Here is a 19,137-nt window from a genome sequence, read left to right as displayed (position 1 = left end):
TGGACACAGTCCGGCGCCCGCCTAGTGGGCGAAAATTTGACATTTTATTTTTTAAAAATCTTTCGAATTTTTCAATTTTTCCCACGGCACACCAGGCAACATCTCGCGGCACACTAGTGTGCCGCGGAACAGTGGTTGAAAAACACTGGTCTAGACCTTGTATTCACAGCAGGCTGAAGAGGTTTGGACTCGGTGGCCGCATCTGCAGAACACATATTGGGGAAGAGAGGAACTTGAAACCCAAACACTACCCTCCGTTGTTTCTCTCCTCGCACATTTCACTCTTGCAATGTTGATGCACAGGCGCACGTGCAGACACGTGGCTTTAAAATATAGTATATGGGGTGTTAAAGGAGGGGTAGTACCTCTGGTGGACGACACATCGTGCTCCTTCTGGGGTAATTTGTCCAGGAGTGCCAACTTGAACAAAATATGGGGGGTGGGAGGCAAGCCACACGATGCTGTGCATGCACACCATTTGAATCATAGCAGTCAACTTTTCCCTTTTCTTGCGAGGAATCCTATTCGGAATAAGGGAATTTCCCTTTAAAAAAGGGAAACGTTAATAGCTATTATTTGAATGACAACGCCCGTCAACGTTGGGAGGCCCAGCTCCCTCTGATACTTTTTTATTGGGAGGCAAAGACCCCTCGGCCCCTGGGAGTTGGCTCCTATGAGTTTGTCCACCTTTGGTCCCCACCCTGCATTTATCTAGATGCAGATATGTGTCCTAGATGCTGTCAGCATGGGATAGATAGCACCCACACCTCAGAATGGCTTCGACTGGCCAGCTAAACCAGGTGAGAGTAGCCAATGGATATGAAAACCTCAGTTAGACTTCCCTGCATGTCAAGACAGGCTGAAAATGAGGGTCTTGCATGAGCAGCCCAGGCTTGTGCCCTGGGGAAGTCACTTCGGTGCTGCAGCTTGACTTCACCCCCAGAGGCACACTACGTTGTCTTTCCAGACAGATGGATGCCGACATTCATCCTGATCGCCTCTTGCCAGGTGACCACAACAATGGTGGTGGGATTGCTGTGAGACCCAAATTTTGCTGTGAGGGTATATATAGAGAGATATTAATAGGAAACTTGATTTACATTGGATTTTTTTAAACTACCAATTTAAAATCAATCCACCCTGCTATCATCTGGAACAGATAGTCCAAGCAGATGCAATGGGCTACTCTAATAAACAAATATACACTACAGTTCCAACCAGCAACTTTTCATTTTAATTAGCCAGTAAAACAAATGGGAATTTGAAAGCTGTCAAAAACTTGCAGCAGGAGTGCCCTCTGACGGTGAAGCACAGCCATAACATCAAAACAGTGTTTCCTAGTCCCATGTAACCCCCATAGGAACCCTTTTATATCTTACCCTGGTGCACAAGAAGCCTCTAAAGGCCCTCCCAATGACATTTGCTTTCCTAAGGGATCTTTGCAAACGTGTGTGCATGTACTCGCTACCTTGCAAGTAGGGGGCTGATCCATGGGAGTGACACAAGAAGGAACCAGAGGAGGTGGTACCAAGAGCACTCATTCAAAAATCCCGGTGAACCCATGGGCGTTGGAAGGTTGGTGTTTGCTTTATTTGATTCTACATGGCTCTTCTACCAATAGTAATTGTTTCATCAGAAAATGCTAACTATGTAGAACAGCCACTCCAAGCACTGAAAAAGCAGCTACAGGTTGGGGAACTTTTATAACAGCATAGTGCTAACTTGAGGCAATTATTAATCAACTGCAAACTTCTTTAAAAATGAACTGAAGCAATGAGATATCTGTTCTACTTTCATTAATAAATGTTATCAAATGATTACTGATTGGTACTGACAAGAGTAAATTTGATAGAGGCAGAAATTAACGAGGCAGAGCCGGGAACCCTTTCATCTGCTCAGCCCAGTGCAACCCCATCAAGGCTCAGTAGTCAAGAAAGCAGAGGGCCAGAAGGTGCAGTTGCTCTGGCTTGTCTCTGGGAGGCAAGCAGTGTAATATTCCAGTGATCCCTAGCTGGCTACAGAGGCTGGTCTGCTTCTCTTTGGTTTTGCAGCCTCAGTTGATTGTCAGCTGGAACAGTAATGACTTGGACTCCACAACTAATGCCTTTGTGCTAGTAGTGGTGTACAGAGCAACAACAGGGTGACTTCCAGTTGCTGAGGACCAAGGATGTGGACAAGGTGCTTGGCAAACACCAGCTGACCACCTGTCAAAAACCAGCCCTTTGCAGCTTATTTCATCTAATAAGAAGGGGATGTCTGGCCAAGAGTTGTAAGCACCTCCTTCAGAGAAGTGGTGTTAACTTCCTTAAACAAAATGGTAATTGAGCACTCCTAAAAAAACCTAGCTGGACCCAGAAAATATAAATGATAGCTGGTTGCTAACATCTCCTTTCTGAGCAAGGAGCTTGAGCAAGTGGTTGCTAGTCTGGTTTATGGTGTTCAGATACCTAATGGTTAATGGGCAGTATAAAATGGTATACAGTGGTACCTCAGGTTACATACGCTTCAGGTTACAGACTCCGCTAACCCAGAAATAGTGCTTCAGGTTAAGAACTTTGCTTCAGGATGAGAACAGAAATCGTGCTCTGGCGGCGCGGCGGCAGCAGGAGGCGCCATTAGCTAAAGTGGTGCTTCAGGTTAAGAACAGTGTCAGGTTAAGAACGGACCTCTGGAACGAATTAAGTACTTAACCTGAAGTACCACTGTATGCTGTTCTTTTTAAGCATACACTTTGGCCTCATCTTGTCTGTGAAATAACATTTATTTATCTTCTTATTTTGTGAGGTTATTAAATTGAAAGGAAGAGTAGAATGACTCCTTTCATCCAAAATATTCAGAATTTTTCTGAAACAGTTCTAGAAAGTTAAACAAGGAATAGGTTGTCAAAAGAAGTTATTTTACCACAACCACCACATTATAGAAAGGAAAAGCAGGGAGAAATGAGCACAATACCATGATTAATATAACTTACAATCTTCTTAGAACTGAATGTGTAATATTTTGCATTTATTCCATTGATGTTTTTTAATGAGTAATTTGTTTTTTCAGTCTTTTGATATGAAACCATTTTTGAAGGAGAGGAAAGACAAACAGCAAAAACAAAATCGTCCAGTTTAAAGGATTTAAAACACACACACACACAACACCAAAGTAAATAGTGGATTTAGAGGAAGTGTTGGCAGCATTACTTTAACTTACAAGTCACCACTAAGACAATTTTTTTTAGTGTAGGTGGGTTTATTATACTTCCCCCATTAACAAAAAAGTAACAAAATTAAAAAACCTAAACAATTCAAAAAGCATTAAAAATGCTATACTTTACACATATACATACATCGTCCAGCAACTAGAGATCACAGTGGAGAAAATATGGATGCCTTATTATAATAATATAAGCTTTGTAGATATGAGATGCAACCACATCTATCTGAATAATTTAAAAATCTTAACAGTCAGACTGGACTAGTGACGATGGCAGCCAAATAATTCAGTCAACAGAAGCATGGATGCACCAATACTCACTTCATTACAAGTCCGAAACATTGGATAGCACACCTACTTTTCTATGTGCAATGTTTTAATTTTTGTAGTTGTAATTAATCAATCTTGGGGCAACTTTCTAAAAATAGAACTTCTTGATTTTTGTAGGGGTCAAAAGCTACTGCTAGCCATTAATACACATGTAGGCCTTGGAAGATACACATCACTGCAGTACTTGACCTATGAAATTGCACTAACTACTGCAGAAGAACTGCAACATCAGTTTTGCAGTAAAATTAGTTTATCAGAAATTAAGAGTAGCCTTAAAAAGTGCTAGAAAACAACAACAGAACTATGCAATATCCCTTAGCTATACACTTTTCAGTAGGCAAAATGGACTAAGTGGTGATCCTTACTAAGAAAATAAGCAAAGATTTGACTACTGAATGATTGCTCATTCCACCCCACCCCCTCTCCGCTGCTCTGCTATCTTTGGATTGAAGGACCCTGGAGCAGATTACGATGAATCTGATTGACCATTCTCTTCAAGTAGTTGGCTCCCACTGGAACACTGGATAAAACAACAGAAATTTCCTCTTGGCTGTGAAGAGAAAATGCATACACATGAGGATCAAATAAATGAAAACCTTCCCATAAAACTATAGTAAAAATTATTGCTCTCACACCTTCTGTTTTATTTTACTCACTTAAGTTTGCCGGTGCATTTTGGAATGGTGAAAGCTATTGGGGACACAGGATAGCTGGCAGATAAAGACAGTTCAACTTCAAACTTTGCAAATGATACAGAACTGGAGAATAAGAGCTTCACTCTACGTAGAAAACAAAATATAGATACAGTCATATCTCATGTTGCGTCTGCTTCAGGTTACGTGTTTTCGTGTTGCGTCCTGCAGCAACACAGAAGTACCGGAACAGGTTACTTCCAGGTTTTGCCGCTCGCACATGTGCAGAAGCACTAAATCGCGCTGCGCATGTGTGCAGACGCAGCACTTTGGCTTGCGTCAGTTCCGTGTTATGGATGGGCCTCCAGAATGGATCCTGTCCGTAACACGAGGTTCCACTGTCCAAATAATTATTTGTGTTGTGCCTCAGTAACTGTTGAATGTTAAAATAAATAAAAAAATTGTCCAGTAGCACCTTAGAGACCAGCTAAGTTTGTTCTGGGTATAAGCTTTCATGTGCATGCACACTTAAGTATTCTACATGAAACAGTTGGGAGAGGTAATCAGTTTGCATGCTATTTATGTTCAATTTCTCCCTTTTATCAAATCTAGGCGATGCACTGATATTTAAACAGTTATCTAAAGGGCACAGTGAGAGCTACTAAACTGATGCTGAACGCAGACAGGATTGAAGTACTGTGGGTAGAAGGAATGGACCATGGTGGAGGCATTCAGTTTGTACTGGATGAATTGCACCCCTCTTAAAGATCAGGTTGATAACTCAGGGATATACAGTATTTGAATCCAGCTTTGCTGTTGGGATCACAATGTGATAGTTTTGCCTTCGACTTCCTTTCTCCAATTCCAGATTATGCTTGTGCCGCCTCCTGGAATAAAACGACCTTACTATCTACCTATGCTTCAATAAAAATTCAGGCTTGATTAGTAACAATTCAGGCTGACTTTGAAAAGTCTTCAGAACTTTAAGTGGTCCAGAATACAACAGCTAGATTGTTAACAGGGACCTTCCATTGCAAACATTGCATCAGCTCTTAAAGACCTTCATAGAGCCCCTGCTTGCCACCAAGGCCAATTGAAGCAGCTGGGTTTTGACTTATAAAGGCCTAAACACCTAGTCCAAGCCACCTGGATGACTGTTTGCTCCCTCCGTGAATCTACCTTCATTAAAGGCCATTTTCTGGGTACCCCTGCCCTCTGAGATTAAGTGGCTAGCTACTACAGAGGGGACCCTTTTATGATTGCACCCAGCCTGCAGGACCCCCTGTCAGGGAGATCCACTCTTTCTTGTTATCTCTTATGTGCCAGGCAGCCCATCTTGTTTTGACAAGGCTCTTTTATGTTTAGAAAGTTGCTTTAACTTGGTTTTGTTTCATCTTTCGCTCTGGAAGTACAATGTTTTAATTTGGTTCTGCTCTTTTTATCATGTTTTAGCTGAACTGCTGTTCATGCAATGCATTTTTAATACAGTCATACCTCATGTTATGTTTGCTTCATGATACGTTTTTTCAGGTTGCGTCCCACGGCGACCCGGAAGTACCGGAAAGGGTTACTTCCGGGTTTCGCTGTGCACGCATGCGTGGCAAATCACAACCTGCGCATGCGTAGACATGCCGCTGCAGGTTGCGTTCTGCTCATGTTGCGAACGGGCCTCCGGAACGGATTTCGTTCGCAACCAGAGGTACCACTGTACTGTATATTTTAAGATACTTCATTCCTTGCTTGCTATCTGGATATCCTTGCTATCATTCCTTGCTTGCTATATAGGGGGAAACAGCTTTTTAAAATCCTGCTGAGGTGAAACACACTAGAATTTTGTGCTATAAAATTAAATTCTTGCCAGAAAGATTTTGGAAGGATTGTAACACACCCTCTACCAATCCTAACTTTTACACCAATCCTAACTTGTACACCAAACAAATACATTTAGAGAACTAGAATAGACTTTGTTAAGCATTTACTTTGTATCGTTCACATCTGTCTTCAGCAGATTGAATTTTCCACCCCATCTGTTTAGATACTCGATCTCTTCTCCCAGAAGTTCACAACGACTCACCACAAGGGAAATGTCACGCAGCACCTGATTAGACAATCAGAGCAAGTAATGATGACAACTTAGGTCCCAGATTTCCTGAGATAGGATGGGAAAGGTACGCCACTCCTCTTCTACATTTTCTTCACAGCAAGGAGGAGGATATGTGCAAACCTTCTCCGGACACAAAGCAACTTAACTAGACTAGGGGTCAGCAACCTTGTCCAGCCGTGGGCCAGTCCACCAACCCTCAGACCATGTGGTGGGCCAGACTATTTTTTTTTTTTGGGGGGGGGGGAATGAACGAATTCCTATGCCCCACAAATAACCCAGAGATGCATTTTAAATAAAAGGACACATTCTACTCATGTAAAAACACATAATTTTGTCAACTTTTAAAGTTACACTCAATGTAATCACTTTATAAATTGCTTTTCTACCCTAGAAAAGGGCCATCAAATGCAGAAAAACAATAAAGCAAATCACAACACAGTTTCTTTGGGCAGGATTCACCTAATCATCCTAATCAGTGGAAACCCTGCAAGGACTTCTGCTTACACAACGCCCTGGCTTGTGGGGAGGGGTTGGGAGAACTCCCAGAACTGTGCACAGGGGGAGGAGTGGGGGCGGGATAGTTCCATCTGGCAAGCTGCAATGATTGGAAGAGTGTGATGCTGAATTCCTTTCATTCTTCATAGCCTCCATTAAGTGTCACTACAGTGTCACTAAAGCAGGTGAAAAAGTTCTGCTGGGAAGCTACTTCCACCTAGAATTGCTCCAAAATGTATAGACTTTCCTGTACTTCTGGATCTTCTTTGTTGACTCTTCCAAGCAATAAAAGCAGCATAGAACAAATTATAGCAACATTTTTTTAAAAAAACCCTTTTGCTTTTCATTGTTAAGTTACCTGATAAAGATGATGCACTGTTGAGCATTTTTCCTTCAATGAACTCTGACTGTTTATAAACTGGAAGATGAGTCTATGCACTAGTTTTGAAGATGGCAAAGCCTTTGCTTCTGTATAGGAGAACAAAGAAACAACAAACTCTGTTTTAGGTTTAAGTTATATTCACGTCATTTCATTCTATTCAACTCATGGATGATTTTGAATGCCTTCAAAATCTTGAAGGCATTTGATATTTAGTTTGATTTAATTGCTTTGCTTTTTGCTTCACACTGGGAATTTCATTGTTAGTTGAAAGTTTTATCTGAGAAAAAGGAAGGTTCTTCACAGAAGAAGAAGAAGAAGAAGAGTTTGGATTTGATATCCCGCCTTTCACTCCCCTTCAGGAGTCTCAAAGCGGCTAACATTCTCCTTTCCCTTCCTCCCCCACAACAAACACTCTGTGAGGTGAGTGGGGCTGAGAGACTTCAGAGAAGTGTGACTGGCCCAAGGTCACCCAGCAGCTGCATGTGGAGGAGCGGAGACTTGAACCCGGTTCCCCAGATTACAAGACTACCGCTCTTAACCACTACACCACACTGGCTCTCAGAAGACTGCTTTTCATGTTTTCTTGAAGTTCAGCAATACTTTTCACAAGAGAAGCTGGAAAATGCAGATCTCCTTCCAGAAAAAAATATCACAGAAGCAAAATGCTTCAAAGCCTTACCATCCAACAGTGATTCGAGGTTCACACCAACAATATTCACGCAGAACCTGTTGCTGAAAACAGCACCATCTGTGAGAAAGCAGACATAATATAAGTTCTATGATTCTGTTTCAGAATGAGGTCTAGTTTTCACTGAGATGGTCAGCCTGTGTCTGGGGTTGTCCCTCTTCATATAGGTCAGAATTCAAATAAATAAATCATTCTGCACAAAAAACCTGCATGTCAGGGTCCAGCCTTTGCCATGATGTGCAGGATTCAGTGTGGGAAGATGTAAATATAAATACTTTTTTTTGTATAGTGGAATATTCAACTATGCAAGTCCCTCTCTGCTGCTTACAATACCATTGTACCAAAGACACAATTCTGCAGACTTTTGTGCAAAGATCCATGCTCCATTTCTCACTGTTCTGCTTGATGATCTGATTTTGCAGACACCAAGAGTGGGAACTGCTAGGATGAGACCTAGCCATCCTGGTCATCTGTATGAGGTCCTACTCCCGGCTCTACCCCTGCAAACACCTGAAACATTGAGGAAAGTTTCCTGCACAGTGACATGGCAAAGAGTTACTGACCCAAATTTGGAGCAGTGAATGGTAACACAATTTTGTAAGGTGATTAGAACCATACACTACCAGCAGCTCTGGATGGAGGATTTCAGACAAGGGACAGAAGCTAGCAAAGAGATCACTGTCTGTTCCTTCTACACTATACTCCCTACTGTGCTTCACATGGTTATCTACCACCAACTGTGGGATGGAATCAGATTTATTTTAATATTTTAATTTTGTTATGTTGTAAACTGGCTTGGAAGAATTTGGATCCTGAATAGTTGTAGGAATAATTGTAATAAATATTAATTACCTGTAATCTAGATAGCCCAAACACTGGTTTAACCACTTTAGAGAGCTAAATTTATGTCACTCAATAAAATTGAAGACCAAATGCCTTTTTAGTCTGCATGCAATTTTTTTTACAGCTCAGTTCTTATCAAATTAATCAGTTTTGCCTGTAGTCTGCTTTAGTGTTTTTCTAGCTTTTAAAAAAATCACGTTATGATGTTTGTGAGCAGACCTGAGTTCTTTTGGGACCTCTTGGCAGGAGTAAAATGTCAAAAAACACATCTAGAGTAGATAGTGGTGCTTTTATAGTGCTTCATATAGCAGACAGAGTTTTTAGTATTTTTGCAACTCACCTACAGGGCGCCCAAGGCTGAGAGTGAGCTCAACAGAATCATAAAGGAAGGTGAAAACAGCCTGGTGATCATTCCACTCTTTTATTGCCCACTCAGAGAAGCTACAAACAGAAAAAGTTATCAAAAATGAATTCACCAAAAGACAATGGGAAGGATAGTGCATGTACAGTTACTGGGCACTTGGTAAGAATACAGTGGTACCTCAGGTTAAGTACTTAATTCGTTCCGGAAGTCCATACTTAACCTGAAACTGTTCTTAACCTGAAGCACCACTTTAGCTAATGGGGCCTCCTGCTGCTGCCGGAGCCCGATTTCTGTTCTTATCCTGAAACAAAGTTCTTAATCTGAAGCACTATTTTTGGGTTAGTGGAGTCTTTAACCTAAAGCGTATGTAATCTGAGGTACCACTGTACTACCTTAATTTTTTTAAAAAAATTGGGGTTCAGTAGTCATGAACTACTTTATCTAAAACATCTGTCCCCTTTGCAAGTTGAAAAACCTATATATTTCTCCCTCACACACTAAGTTGACTAGAGCAGGTACCTTCAACCTTTTTCAGACCTAGGACCCACTTTTAAACAAAACATGTATTTAGGGACCCATTTCTTAATCTTTTTGAGCCACATGGACCATACGGAAGCATTAAAGAAGGAAAGATAAAAACTGCTTTTGTGTGCCCACTTGTTCTTTTTACTTAGAATATAGATGTTAAATGTAATTACTTGTAAATGTTTCCCCCAAGCAGTAAATGTCATTCCTATGAGGACCATGCCATCCTCTGTTTGAAGGTGAAGAGGAATGTTGAAACAATTTGGTTATACTCTAGAGCAAGGATAGGAAACCTGCGGCCCTCCAGATTTTCTGGGACTACAACTCTCATCAGCCCCAACCAACATGGCCAGCATCTGGAAACCATGGTTTTCCCACCCCTACTCTGATGGGGACAAAATTAGAAGATACCACTGATGTCACATAAACATAGACAATATATTACTTGAATTGGATTCCCTTCACAGCAAGATATTAATTGACTGAATTTACTTACTTGTATTTCTTCATAAGTTCCTGACATCTGTTTGCATACTCCTTGAGATGGCTTATTTCAGAAGCTCTCTGTTTCTTTTTATCTCTGATATTCGATTGCTCTCTGAAGGAGTACAACAAAAGTGCAATGCATTTGACAAATACCCTGAACAGTATTAAAGCCAAGCGTTTTTCACAACACATAAATACATGTCAAACACTAATGCTTAATTCTACCTTTGAAGTGCCTCCTCTTTGGCTCTGTAGTTTTCCAGCTCTAAGAAATGAGAAAATACACAGTAAGAGTCAAAATGATGATGAAAAGCATTAACTGTTTATTCTGTCTGATTAAGCAGGTCTAGTCCTCAACATGCCATTAGGTTTATTCTCCAAGGCCAAATGGTGTTCAATGAAATTCCTACACGGATGTAATTTGTATAGGATTAAGTGAATCCTACATACAGGATATTGTATATGAAGAACCTATAGGTACAGTACATGCACTGAAAAGATGCAACCAATCAAAGCTTTCCAGAGCTCATACATGTAGTAACCTCCATGTAGATCAGTCAAAACAGCCCCAAGTACAGGAAAATATCTTTCAGCAATGGCAGGACAGAAAGATGCATTCTACAACTCATGTTAGTAAAAAGATCTGGAGACTATATAATAAGCACAGCCACAGCAATTTCAGTGTCCTAACAGCCTTCTGTATCATGCAGCTCAAAACAGGTTCAGTACCTCTCTCAGTGTCTCTCAATTTAGACTTGTATTCTGCCATGGCATCATTGACATCTGGCTCAGACTCTTCCAATGCAGAAGTTTCTAAAATTAAGCAGTGTTTTATAAGAACATTCACTTCAAAATGCTATACATATACTCCAGTCAACTTAGCAGGAAATACAACCTTTGAAATTATGCTCCCAACTTTGAGTTTCAGGTGTATTCCTAAAAAATAATATATTTGTAGTTTGAGATTGGCTTTGCTCTACACTTTTGGTACACAGTTGAGGAGAATATTCAAAGACTTCTTGTTTCAAGTCATGCTCACTGATTTGACAGGATAGTGATAAAAAGAGGAAACTCTTTATTAGTTATCTTTCTACAGACATCCTACAACAAGGGCCAGTGGACATTGTAAATCACCACAGCAGAACATTTTACTTCCTGTGAGGATCAGTTTTCAAAAAAAGCAGTTCATCCATTTACATATAGACTAATAACATGCTGACTGTATCCACAAAAGCTTCAAAAGCCAAATAATTTTCATTGCCTAAGAGGACTTATTCTACGTAGCCTGTCTCTTAGCATGGCTCTTAGCTTATTAGTCCTATGATCTTAATGTGTATAAGAATGTTGATTTCTTTTTGACACCAAAGTATGCCCAATTATGTCAACAGGGGTGTTGTTTTTTATTTTTTTCTTTCTTTAGTCTGCAAAGGTATTAATTTAAATTGGCTTTACTGGAAAAGTAATTTTTGAGACTGTACCTGTTTCCAGAGCAAGAAGACAGCTGTCCATTTCCCTTATAAGTTCTTCTACTTTAGCCAGTCTTGACTGTAGTTTTTCCCACTGAAGCTTAAATGTAAAAATGTGGTTAATTGTTTATTATTAGTAGTAATATAATATGTAAAATATGGCTAGATTCTATCTTAGCAAGCAAATATTATTAAAGGGCATTTCTGGCTACTAAATAAAACCAGTTTTTAAAAAACATTTTTCTGTTACATGTATTTCCTAATGGTCTTTCCAACAAAGGATGGGCTCTGGCCCACAGAAGCTGTTTCAGCAACATGACAACAGTAGGTACCCCAAACTTTTTATTGGGCCCCAAATGAAATCAGTTTACAGTATCAGATTAAAACACGCAGGAGAGAACACCAGAGTGACTATGCCTTTTTACTGATTTGTAGGGGAGAAGGATGAGAATAGAGACAGTATAGTACACTAGATGAACTGCTATATTTTGATACAGGGTCTTGTTCAAGTAAGGAATCCGCTCACTATGTAGCCTTTATCTCAAAGTCTAAACCTATACCATGTTAATAAACAAAAATAAGAATTATAAAGAAAACTACAAACAAGCAGATCCACCAAACAGGATTATATGTTTTAGCCATAGAGCTAAAAGTTACATTGAAACTATCTTTTCCCGCTGCCCCACTTTCCAAACTAAGATACACAACTCCTCTAGCACCCATGCTATTTCCCCATTTTATTCCATAATATAAATGTGAAGCTAAATCCAGGAACCAAACTGTGTTTAAGGACATGAGGAAATGACAACCTCTCTCATATGCAGCAATTACAGTGTTGGTGTCAGGGAACTGCCATCAGAGGGAAGAGGAGAGGAAAGTCGCTCCAGTGATGCAGGGGAGGCAACTAGCAAGGAGAGAGGGTTCCCACGGGGGAAAGAAATCCAGGGGACACCAGGGAGAAAGGGGAAGCCGAGAGCAAGGCGGAGGGGAGGCTCAGAGACTCTTCCAGTGAAATCAGCGGAGAGAGCACAGGACCTCCGCTTGGCACGCCCACGCTGCGCAGAAGGCTTCCACGCAGGGAATCTAGGTGGAGACTTGGAGTCAAACAACTCCTATGTTGGCGCAAATTTAGGTCCCGCCCACTGACGGATTCTGCCAGTGACTAAGACAGTCGCGTTTCAAGGGCTGTCAACCGGGGAAAGTTTTAGCTACACGGCTAGCTTGGAGCAGTTTGCAGTTTACGCACAAGCAACCCCAATTCCCATCACAGTTGGACTTTTAACCAGAGACACTTTGGTTCAAATCCTTGTTTAGGCATGAAGCTCACCTTGGGCTCATCTCTCAGCCTAACATATTTCATAGTTGTTGTGAGGAATAATCAGGACAGTCCTTTGTAAAATGCCCAGAACTCATTGGAAGGAGGGAAGGATCTCTATACGTGGAAAGGCAGCCAAGTATTATCTCACTGGTTACCTCAAAAATTTACCTGTCCATTTTGCACCAGCTTTCTATATAATGTTGCTTTTCCTTTGTGAGCAAGAACTTTACTCTTCTTGAGGAAACTGGATTTCATTTCGCGTAGCCCTTCTCCAAAGCGTTTCAGCTGCAGTGAAATGGAATACATTAGAAGAATAAGGGAACTGGAAGTGAACATGATAGTTTTATTTTATTTTTTAATGACAGAACCTCTCAAGTGCACCTTGGTTGGCAGTGGGAAGCACCTCAAAGGCAAGTTGTCCCAGGAAACACTTTCTTTCCCCACCCCCATGTGTTGCTGGTTTGCTCACTGGCTCCAAATTTAAGTTCTTTATGGAGGTGTCCCTAGAGTAAGTTGATTCACCCTTCATTTGCAATGTGTAGTTTGGCCCTTGGTGCATGTCTGCAACAGATCTCTCTCTCTGCTCATTATTTGTATAAGAATATACCTCAAAACTAGTTTATGCAGACTACACCCCATTTAATTAAAAGTACTCTTCAATGCTACAGATCTAGATTTTATTGCATTATTCTTCCCTCCACCAACAGATATTTTTGCAGTGTTTTATTATGCTGATTTAGAAACATCACTGAGAAACCATCTCCTCTTACATTAGCCTGACCACTTTGTACAATATATTGTTGAGCCCTATACTAATTGTGTCCCACTTGTGACCAAGGTATGGTTGATGAGACAAAAGAGGAACTTCCAATGCCCAAATTGTGGTATATCCTTCCTGTGGGAACCAATTGGCTCCTTTTCTTACAGTTTTTCACTAACTGACTGAAAGTTTACTTTTCTGGCAACCATTGGTCTTTCATTTTGTAATGTTTTGATCTGCCAAGCCTGCTTCTGCCTTTAAATTGTTTTATTTCTATTACAGTGGTACCTCGGTTTTCGAGCGTCTCAGAAGCCGAACGCTTCAGTTTTCGAACGCCAAAAACCCGGAAGTAATTGCTTCTGTTTTCAAATGCACCTTGGAAGTTGAACGGCTTTCGCTGCATGTTTCCCAATTGAACCTGCAGCCAGCCCTTTGTGCCTCAGTTTTCGAATGTTTTAGAAGTTGAACGGACTTCCTAAACAGATTACGCTTGAGAACCGAGGTACCACTGTATGGGATTGTGGTTTTTAATTGTTGCAAACTGCCATGAGAGATGCAAATGCATTAGAAGTCTGTAGCTTTCTAAACAAACAAACAAACAAACAAACATTTAATTATTCAGAATGAGTCAGTTGCCCATACCTCCTCGTCCGAACAGGTTCTCATTACTCCCCATAGACTTTTGTTCACATTCACCAGAAGTTTATGCTGGTATTCTGCATACAATTTTAATCTGAAATATTAATTATAAATAATGATTGTAATAATTACATTGTGCAATTTTTCTAGAAAAAGAGGTACCAGAACTCACCATGAATGCCTCCCTTGTTCTCTTAGAATGGCAATGGTGCCCACCTAAGAGGTGCCAGAACTGAGTTTGAGTGAGTTCCGGCTTGAAAAAAAGCCCTGGTTATATATAACATTTTAATATATTATAATATATAATATATAATATATAATATAATATTTCTGGTGTGCTTCTATCTTAAGAGAATAAGCAGCGCCTTCAAATGAGCTGTGATTCTGGCCTGGAATAAATTCTGCTCTTCATAGATTTTAAGATAGCATTTCTGAGAACATTATTTCTAAGATTCTAAGATAGCATTTCTGAGAACATAATTTCATTGGGCAAGCACTTGTGACCAACTCCTTTAGGAACTTTAGGAACAGAATGCTGGACTAGATAGTCCTTTGGTCTCATCCAGCATTTGTCCTATTTAGAGATTATGTGTACTGGACTACAGTATGCTGTTGACAGCATCCAATCCAATCCAGAACTTTAAACTATGCAGGAACACATTGGCTAGGATCCAAAAAGCCCCATCTGTGTCACTTAGATATCCTCTGTTTCTTTTTTGGACTCCAGCTAATTCAGCTGTGTCAGAGATCACTGCAGGATTTTCAGGTGCCTCTGAAAAAGGGGCCTGAGGTGCCCTAATGCAGATGTAGCAGCACCTCATATGGGCCTTTTGCTCTCACTGCTTAAGGGTTTTTGAGCTATATGTATGAAACCTTCCAAGCTTGTACAGGACAATATACCTCAAGGAGGCTTAGCTGCCGTAGAACATGATGATCTATTACCTAGCCACATATTTCACCTACATTCAGCTCACTTTGACCTCCGATCATATTTAACTGCTTGGCTCCCTTCATCATGATCAAAGGCACCTTATATCTAGAGATGGAAGTAATGTACTTTATCACAACTGTTTCTGTTCTGCACATGTTCACCATTAGCCCCATTTCTGTGTGAATTTAAAACAACCTTATTTTTTTTCCATAACTAAAACCAACATTTTAGTAAATAAACAAATGTTAGCTTTGTAATATGGTGAACTGAGGGATGCCTCTTAGTTCTTTTCTTGTTCAGTTTTATTCTAATTAGAACAGCTAGAAAACACAGCTCCTTCTACACAGGTTGAAAATATTTGTGAAAATGCTCCAGGAAGCAGCCATATATTATTATGTGTATAATTATTCCTAAATAATTGTAGTGGTGTGTGTGTGTGTGTGTAACGGTGGTGCCAATGTTGACAGCCTTTTTTCTGTACAATTACCCTGGAAGAGGCAACATGTAATGAATGACATCCACTTGCTTCTTAGAGCATTTCTTGAAGTATAGTGAATCAGCCAAGTTTGTTCTAAAAGGTAGAGTAAATTAAATCCTCCAGCATCTCTACCTAGACCACATCTTTCTTCATTCACTTCTTTTCTGTATACATATGTAAACAATAAAACAATTGTGGAAGCGTTTCTACTGGGGGGGGGGCAGGGGGATAACCATTTATAGTTGCTTGGTTTTTTATCACCAATTTCAATCTCTTCTAGTTAATAAAAGGGTTCAGATAACGGATATGGCCACTGTATCCCAGAAAATTGGGAGCAAAGGGTGGGAGGGAGGAAAAGCTAAATATGGAAGAGATAAGTGCCTGCATTCTCCAACATACTTGTAAGGCGCACAGACAACTTCAATACCTGCATTTAAAAGAGCTTGTGAAACTCCCAGCAAAAGTGTCATGCAAACCCTATTGAAGAGATCAACTTATATCAATGATAACACACATCTGACAGAAGTTGCAGTAATCAAAAATATACTCTATGAACAAAATTTGCAAGCATCTTACTCTTCTATTATCTTGTAGAGAGCTTGGCAATCTTCTTTGTAAATTTGGAACTTGGGACAGTAAACGTACTCGTTCAAAAACTCATCTTCCGGGGTAAGAGCTGTGTTAACTGCATGCTATAGAGAGGAAAATAAAAGTCAACAGGGTTTCATATATTTAAGAGTCCAAAAGACATGATGTATATTCAAATAGAAGAATTACAGCCAGATGTTAAGTGTGTCTTTATTGCTGCAGGAGTTCTGAATAGACCAGAAGCTTTTTAAATTGCCCAAGAGCAAGAAAGACAAAAGCAAACTTTGGCCAAGTTCATGGTTAATGAAGATGTCGCCGAGTGTAATGGTTGCATGAAGCACATAAAAGTACTAATGGATCTCAGTTAACATATGGTACAAGTCATCACCAAGCTCATTCTGAAACTGAAGTAAAAAGTCAAAAAGAGTTTACGAGTATATATAGTGTGGGTCTTGTAACAATTTCCAAACACATATCTTACATGTTATTAAATGTAGATCTGTATGTCTGTATGCTTACTTTGGGTGAGACCAAACTCTGGTGAGGAGAGTGTATCACATCAACTTGGAGGAGTGTGAAAAATTCACCGACTGTGATAGTACCATCCTGCAGTTTCTGAAAATGAAGTGTTCACACATAACTACTTAAAATAGTCTTAGTATTACCTGAGGTGCTAGATCAAAAACAAACAGAAATCATAATACCAAGATTAAAATGATAAATTAATAAAAAGCAGCATCAGCAGAAACAACACAAACACAACAAATAAACAGCAGTAACATTCAGAGGCATCTGGTAACAGAGAGAAGACTATCTGAATGTCTTACATTACACATCTTAAAATGGAAGCCTGCTGGATATCACTAGGGGTGTTATTCTATAACTGCAGCAATATATACACTGTTCACAGATAAAGAGAATTAAAGGGCTTTAAGCTTCTTACATACCTCCTTCAAATTTTGGTCACAAATAATGTTCGTGAGAAGCGGAATCTCCATTTCACTATTTTGCTGAACTAGGGGGGAAAACAGACGTGCTAAACAAGAAATTGTGTCCCAATTATATACAGAATACCCACAATATATCAATGTTAAGTGAAGGCCACTTCAGTCTAGATTAGTGGTCTGAAGTGATTTTTATTATATTTGATTTAGGATTGTGATCTTTGTTAGATCAAGTCCTGGTGATCTTTGAGATCTTAACAATGAAGTGCCTGTAACCAAGTAGATCTGCACCCCCAATTCATAATACGGAGGTTTATAAAATAGTAATAATACAAATAGTGTAGTTAATATCAAAATGCTGCTCTCAAAATACTAGCATAAAAAATGTTATGTAAAATCTTTAGATGATTCAAATACTATTCAAGGCAGATTACACGCAGCAGCTCCTGATGCTCTGACCAATGCAGGACACGTGCCTTTTCCTTTGGTTCTAAATCTCAGGGCAATTGGCAGTTGGAACAGTTTTTTCCGGGGGAGGGGAGAGAAGAGTAGCTCTCTGCAGCTGCTCATTTCTGACCAATGGCCAGGGCCAGGCTAGTTTTCCCCTTGCCATTATGTTCCTCCTGGCAGAGAGAGGAGGCACCATCCAATATCCTTCGGTAGACAGTTTAATACATGGGTATCTTCTAGAATTTACCAAAACAATATGCAACAATGCCAGAGTTTTCAAAAGCATCGGACAAGTTTAGGGTGGATCAACCATCAATAGCTATTAAGGATCCATCTATCAATAGTGATTAACCCTAAAAGCTAAGAACATAAGCTTCTTATTAGTGTCAATAGACTTCCATAAATACTGGGGCAAATAGCCATCTATATTCATCATACCCTGTGTGTGGGCTTGCTGGCTCTTTTTGAAAACAGAACACTGAAGGAGATGGACTTCTAGTCTTAGCCAGCAAGGCAGCTGCGTTCTCAGCAGTGCCAAAGGAAGAAAGGGTGAATTGCGGTAAGAGTGTGACTGAAAACTGTAAGAGAACAGAGGACCTGGCACTTTTTTCCATTATAGCTTCCCACTTTGAAGAAGCATCTCAGAGGAGACTCTAATCAGAGGTGATGGTTTGGATTCCAAGTAGGTTAAGTAAGTTTACAGGATATTTTTTTACTGGCTTAACTCACCACTATAGCTATCTGCACCCACTCAAAAGTTTCACCAGAGGGTTGGAGTGGGTGGGGCAGGGATACAGGGCTGCTGAGAAAGGAAAATTTCTGCAAACTAAGTAGACCTCAATTCACTGTCCTCTCCTCCAGCAGCTTCTTGCTCTAAGATATTGTTGAAATGCAAAGGGGGCAGGGGCACGTCTATTTGGACTTGCAAAAGTAGAACAGTAACCTGACGAAGCAAGACTATGCATATGGGAACAAATCAGATATAATCTTTTGACAAGTTATTTTGAGAAATTCCATTGGAACCCTTAGATGACACTAAATACAAGAGTGTCTCATTTAGAAGCTTGTCTATCCTATTTGCATAAGTGTGCTTGTGAAGCCATTCATTCCTGAATACCTCTATCACATACAAGATACTGTAGTGTTCTTTACTGATTGAATTAGTTGAAATCAATATAATCAGATAAGAAGGAATTCTTACTAGAGAAGTCTGTATCAGCCTTAACCGAATCCAAAGAGCTGCTGTTGCTGCTTTGCTTCTTTTCCATATTTGTAGCTAATAGGTCGGTAACATTTTCACCTTCCTGTGTTTCATGAGCTAACATTGTGCTGGAGAGGGGCTAAAATAATAATAAAAAATTATTCAATAAAAGTTAAATTAGCAAGATTATTTTGTAGATATAGCAACTCAACTATTTCTTTGTTTGCTGTGGATCACCAAATATTTGAAAGACCACCTGATTTTTTAAAAATGTTATTTCTTACCCACCCTTCAGGAGCACAGCACTACAAC

At 40.0% G+C, this 19,137-nt stretch overlaps 1 protein-coding gene and 1 long non-coding RNA gene across 2 annotated transcripts in view; one reads left to right on the top strand and one right to left on the bottom strand.

The window, feature by feature from the left end:
• Nucleotides 1-1,854: 1,854 nt before the first annotated feature.
• LOC309542707 lies at nt 1,855-6,302 on the top strand. The gene is made up of 3 exons (XR_014224386.1): nt 1,855-1,951; nt 4,776-4,935; nt 6,199-6,302. It is a non-coding gene; the product is annotated as an uncharacterized lncRNA (long non-coding RNA).
• Nucleotides 3,431-19,137, bottom strand: part of KNL1 (kinetochore scaffold 1) — a 32,328-nt gene continuing 16,621 nt past the window's right edge. Inside the window, exons 11-26 of the mRNA XM_082239177.1 lie at nt 18,826-18,964; nt 17,178-17,245; nt 16,750-16,845; nt 16,219-16,334; nt 14,237-14,327; nt 13,003-13,119; nt 11,529-11,616; nt 10,780-10,863; nt 10,276-10,315; nt 10,061-10,162; nt 9,016-9,116; nt 7,824-7,892; nt 7,121-7,230; nt 6,143-6,261; nt 4,188-4,310; nt 3,431-4,081 (exon numbers count right to left, since the gene is read on the bottom strand). Of these exons, the coding sequence (XP_082095303.1) occupies nt 3,967-4,081; nt 4,188-4,310; nt 6,143-6,261; nt 7,121-7,230; nt 7,824-7,892; nt 9,016-9,116; nt 10,061-10,162; nt 10,276-10,315; nt 10,780-10,863; nt 11,529-11,616; nt 13,003-13,119; nt 14,237-14,327; nt 16,219-16,334; nt 16,750-16,845; nt 17,178-17,245; nt 18,826-18,964 (1,578 nt within the window). The 3' untranslated portion in view covers nt 3,431-3,966. The remainder of the gene's footprint in view (nt 4,082-4,187; nt 4,311-6,142; nt 6,262-7,120; nt 7,231-7,823; nt 7,893-9,015; nt 9,117-10,060; nt 10,163-10,275; nt 10,316-10,779; nt 10,864-11,528; nt 11,617-13,002; nt 13,120-14,236; nt 14,328-16,218; nt 16,335-16,749; nt 16,846-17,177; nt 17,246-18,825; nt 18,965-19,137) is intronic.

The sequence above is a fragment of the Podarcis vaucheri genome (genome assembly GCF_965113315.1).
Source record: "Podarcis vaucheri genome assembly, chromosome: 1".
NCBI lineage: Eukaryota > Metazoa > Chordata > Lepidosauria > Squamata > Lacertidae > Podarcis > Podarcis vaucheri.
Note: the sequence above shows the minus strand (reverse complement) of the source record. Positions and strands in the feature narration are given on the sequence as shown.